At 38.4% G+C, this 5,112-nt stretch overlaps 1 protein-coding gene and 1 pseudogene across 1 annotated transcript; both read left to right on the top strand.

The window, feature by feature from the left end:
* Positions 1-1,285: 1,285 nt before the first annotated feature.
* Positions 1,286-3,414, top strand: LOC134256410 (uncharacterized; annotated as a pseudogene).
* Positions 3,415-3,710: 296 nt separating this feature from the next.
* On the top strand, positions 3,711-4,782 carry LOC134256409 (uncharacterized). Its single transcript, XM_062739058.1, has 3 exons — positions 3,711-4,005; positions 4,038-4,328; positions 4,701-4,782. The coding sequence occupies exons 1-2, from the start codon at positions 3,711-3,713 to the stop codon at positions 4,325-4,327; spliced, it is 585 nt and encodes a 194-aa protein (XP_062595042.1). The 3' UTR covers position 4,328; positions 4,701-4,782.
* The last annotated feature ends 330 nt before the right edge of the window (positions 4,783-5,112 follow it).

Raw genomic sequence — 5,112 nt, 5'->3', positions numbered from 1 at the left:
TACAAGGAATACACCTGTGAAATTTGAAAGCCCTATTTCTAATGAAAAGTCAAAGAAGGGGTAAATTTTTTAAAAAGTGGTCAAACTTTAAGTAAATCAAAAATATTTATACCAGTTAAAAGGTCTTGTAACAATAAATACACATGTGAAATTTGAAAGCCCTATTTCTAACTATTCAAAAGTCAAGAGCAAGGGTAAAGTTTTTAAAAAGTGGGTCAAACTCTTAAGTCAAGGTCAAAAATATTTATACCAGTTAAAAGGTCTTGTCACAATAAATACACATGTGAAAGATGAAAGCCTTAGTTTCGACTGTTCAAAAGTTATGGCCAAAGTTAAAGTGTGGTATTTTTTGTACAAGTTGGTCAAACTCCAAGGTCAAGAGGTCAAATTTGGTGGTACTCATGGAAAGGTCTTGTCACAAGGAATACACCTGTGAAATATAAAATCCATAACCCCACCCACTCAATATTTATGGGCTAGATTAAAGTTGACAACAGACTGACAGAAAGACAAACAGACAGGACAAAAACAAAATACCCCGGGATCTTTCGATCCAGGGGCATAAAAACAAAAGTTATGTATAAGTGCATGATCCTATATTATTAATATTTTTGTGATTCTTACTAAATTAGAAGAAGACTATAGGGTAGCTGACCCATTTTGGTTCACATCATTTTAAGTTTTTCAAGAGTCATGAAATTTAAATCTTAGGTCATTCATACTCAGTAGCACAGTTTGACATATGAAGAGCATATCTTATATCAAATAAAATCTGAAATATGACTACTAGTATTTGCAGCAATTCAAAAAATTAGCTTAGTCACCCAAATGGGACACGACAATAGCATATGATAGTGGTCTTATGTTGATAAATGTAAATAAATGTTTATCTATCAATCGTATTGTCCATTTCCTTCATTCATAAAAAAAACTTGGATTATGATGAAGGAAAAGAATCAACCCTTTTCATTAATTTTAATGAGCAAAATTGAAGGATAAGAAATCTTTTACGTCTTCTACCTGAATTGAAAGTGATTCAGTGCTATATGAATTGATGAAGACTCAGTACTTTGAAAATAAAGTAACAATGGCTTTTGCTCATTGGTGCATTGTAGCCAAAAGGCATGATAATGGATTTCTCTATTAACTATCTTTGGGTCATCGCGCATTTGACAACGAGTTTTTTTTAAGAATTGACAATGCCGATGCATTTAAATTGTTTTGAATAAACATGGACATAAAAGGCCTCGATGCTATTGGTAACTATCTGATGATTGACGTTTTCGTCACCAGAAAGAGGGCGTGGCTGCGATATAAAATCCTTTTCAAAAGAACAAAATCTTTTGTCCACATCTGCGAGAAATCCCACATTTTCGAGGGCACCGGGTAAGTTTTAATTATTTTTTTTTTTTTAAAAATCGAAAATTGTTCTATTTTCATTTTTTGGGAGTATGCTTTAGGGTTTTTAATTTGCGTGTTCCTAAAATAACACACATATTATTTGCTCTACCCTTCATTAGAAAAATAAAAGTATTTTTTTTTCCCGCGATGAAGTCTCAATTTGTTGTCCTCATAGATTTCTGTGTAACATTTAAAATATATATAACTTTTATAAGTGGTTTCTTGGCATAAAACTGTAAAGCCTAGGACAAATTCTTGAATCTGATATATAATCAAACCTTTGGATGAATGGATTATATACACTGAGAGTTTTTGCATCAACCCTTAGAGGATAAAAAAAAAAAAAATCTATATCTCGTTAACCTAAAAATATGATTCAACTAAAGATTAAGATTGATGTTTGTTTGTTTGTATGCTGTTTAACGTCCCTCTCGAGAATTTTTCACGCATATGGAAACGTCACTACTTGCCGATGGAGAGCAGCATATTTTGTCCTATACTCGACACTTAGGGCCATTGAGAGAAGGATGAATTTTTTTTGTGCCAGCACCTACTGCGACACGGGTCCTCGATTATACGTGTCATCCGAAGGACCGTTTCCACGTCCCACAGTGGAATGCGAACCCGTGATGTAAGGATTAATTCTTACTTCTGACTCTACAGCAGACGCTCTAACCACTGCACCACGCGGGCGACTAAGATTGAGATTGAAGAAAGGTATAAAAATTGAAGATGAAGATTCTCTGTTTCAGTATCAAATTTAACTCATCATACACAACTGGCCCCGTCATACTGTATCGTTTCTCTAACAAAACTTAACGAGTACGGCTGTCTACATGATGAATCATCATGGCTTCAGTAAATCTTGGCATCCCTTCTCACATTTGTTGGCCCTTTAAAACTTTTTTGTTTCAAAATACAGGTCAAGTAACCAATATCTATCTCTGTTTATATAATCTCACGTTTTGCACTGTGCACTTTCGAAGATCCTTACCCAAAACTTTGAACAAGAATTTTTTCAACATGTTTTGTACTACATATAACATTATACATATATCACATGGTTCGAGGGTGACATACCAGAATATTTGCCCCAAGATGGCAGGAAACCATAGAGTGTAATGTCACACGATGCGGAAGTCAGGGTTATAGTGGGAATAAATTAAATTTGTTACATAATAGGAAAACGTATTAAAAAAATCGCCGGCGTGGTGACGCAGTGGTTAGAGCGTCCGTTCTAGAAGTAATTTAACGAGTTGATCCTAACTCCGGTTCGAATCCCACTGTGGGACGTGGAGACCGGTCCTTCGGATGAGACCATATAAATCGAGGTCCCGTGTCGCAGTAGGTGCTGGCACGAAAAAGATCCCTTCTTGCTCAATGGCCCTGAGTACCGAGCATAGGACAAAATTTGCAGCTCTCCACTGACAAGTGGTGGCGTCTCCATATGAGTGAAAAATTCTAGGGGACGATAAACATCATACAATCAAACAATCAATCAATCAATCAATCAATCAAAAATGTTATATTTTTAATATCATTTCAGACGACCAATATGCGGTTCTGTGTGCTACTTCTCCTTGCCGCGTCGGCACTGGGTAACCCTCCAAGAGTTATTAACCTTGGTACAAGGTTTGTCCCCGGCTACCAGAACCAGTATTCTGAGTTAGTGGCCAGAATACTCCGATCAAGGGGAATTCGAGTTTACTCAGTGTACGACATCGCTAACATCAGGCGGTCATCTCTCTCTCAAGGAGGGGATCTTTGGAGATTCCCCTATTGGATCTGGGCTAGACAGCACCTTTATTAGAAGTTCGGCGGTACCTGGTGGATCAAGTCTCACATACCAAGAGTTATACAGTGGTGCTGGCGGGTCAGTGGACCTGCTGGACCCGTGGGATATATCCCAGATGGAGTTGGACCTGATTATCTTCCAGGTGATGTAGGGAGAACCTTTGTCCGAAGTTCTACTTCCAGTGTTCGACCTAGTATTGGTTATGACGAATTATACAGAGATGTTGACGTAGGTGGTCCATCCATTGCACCCATACCAGTAGATTCAGGATCCGATTTAGGACCTCTGGATGGACCCGGAGCAGGAGTAGGGCCAGTGGGACCAGGAGGGGATCTTGGACCAGATGGATCCGGTGGTTTTTCACTCCCTTCAGAACTAGTTGGTGGTGGTGGCCTTTCAGGAGGTTTGGACGGACCTGGATTTGGACCAGCAACCGCGGGTCTTTCAGATTTGGACGGACCTGGATTTGGGTCAGCAGGAGTCGGCCTTTCAGGAGATTTTGGCGCCGGGGCAGATGTTGTCACAAGAACTTCCACATCTACCAGAACCAATCTCATACCTTACTCTTCGTCATCCACTTCTACCTATAGGGATCTTCCAGGACCATTTCGACATAGACGAATATAGACCTTACCTTGGTGGCGGTAGTTCGGTATACCGGGAGAGGTATTACGATAGTGGACCCAGATTTGGAAGTGGTGCCGCAGATGACTATTTCCTCGGAGGCGGACCTATCATAGGTGAATCTGGCTTTGGATCTTTGTCCGGCAGTTCAAGCTTCGATTACCTTCGTGGCTCCGGTGATTCAGGTTTAATTACCTTCGTGGCTCCGGTGATTCAGGCTTAGATTACCTTCGTGGCTCCGGTGGTTCAGGCTTAGATTATATCGATTCAGGGGATTATATTCCCGGGGCGGCTCCTCATCAGTTTATAGGGGATCCACAGGATTTCCCTCCTCTTACTACGTCCGGAGATCGTACAGCCTTCCCCAGACCTATTACGGACCCCGGGTTACCTCGGTCAGACGAACGTACACCTCCCCCGGATATGGTATTGGATTCTCAACTTACGGGGACGGGGGTTTGTGGGGGGAGGCAGATTTCAACAATACTTCTAGACGGTCCGGTGTAAGGTAATTGGTTACCGTATATACCCGACTATACGTCGGGAATTTTTTTTTGTGGGGGGATGCATGTATAGGCAGTATATACGGTAGATAATATTTATTATATGCACAATTTCGAAAATTAAACAAAATAATATTTTTGGACAAATATACCTGTATCTGATGTTCATGAAATATATTTATATATTTTAAAGAGATTTTATTCGTCATGTCTTTACTTTGTACGAGTATGCATTTCCCAATGTAAAAAATGAATTTCAATTCAACATTTATGTTTTTAATTTGCATAATTTTGAAATCAGAAATAGGATTCTAGATATATTGATTATTGTTGTTATTATAGGAAAAATTAACTTTCCTATTTGTTTTTTTTTTCAGGACAAAGTAAAAAAAAAGATTTCATTTTACATTTGTATATAGACGCCCGAGGTTGAATAAATTATCATACATCACTGACAAACACTTGTTTGTGTCTTCATTCATCAATCCGTATGTAACAACAGAACAGCAAATTAATGAATGATTCTCATTATATAAATACACAAATCCTCTATGTCACAAAAGTAAAGATTGTTATTTAACATAAAAATTGAACACGTAACAGATCGAGGAATAAACTACATGTACCTCTCTCATGTCTCACTCAGAACATCGCTGAACGTGCAGTTGTCGTTTGATGTGCGAGATGCATATAAAAATGTGATTTGTGTGAAAAATGTGACAAATTTTGAATTAAAAAAAAATGTAAATTTATAACTATTTTTAGATTATCATTGTTCGTTGTAATCAG

The sequence above is a fragment of the Saccostrea cucullata genome, unplaced genomic scaffold (genome assembly GCF_032062105.1).
Source record: "Saccostrea cucullata isolate Sc308-1 unplaced genomic scaffold, CSIRO_AGI_Scuc_v1 ctg16497, whole genome shotgun sequence".
In the NCBI taxonomy this organism is placed as follows: Eukaryota; Metazoa; Mollusca; class Bivalvia; order Ostreida; family Ostreidae; genus Saccostrea; species Saccostrea cuccullata.
This window is presented reverse-complemented; position numbering and strand designations above follow the sequence as displayed.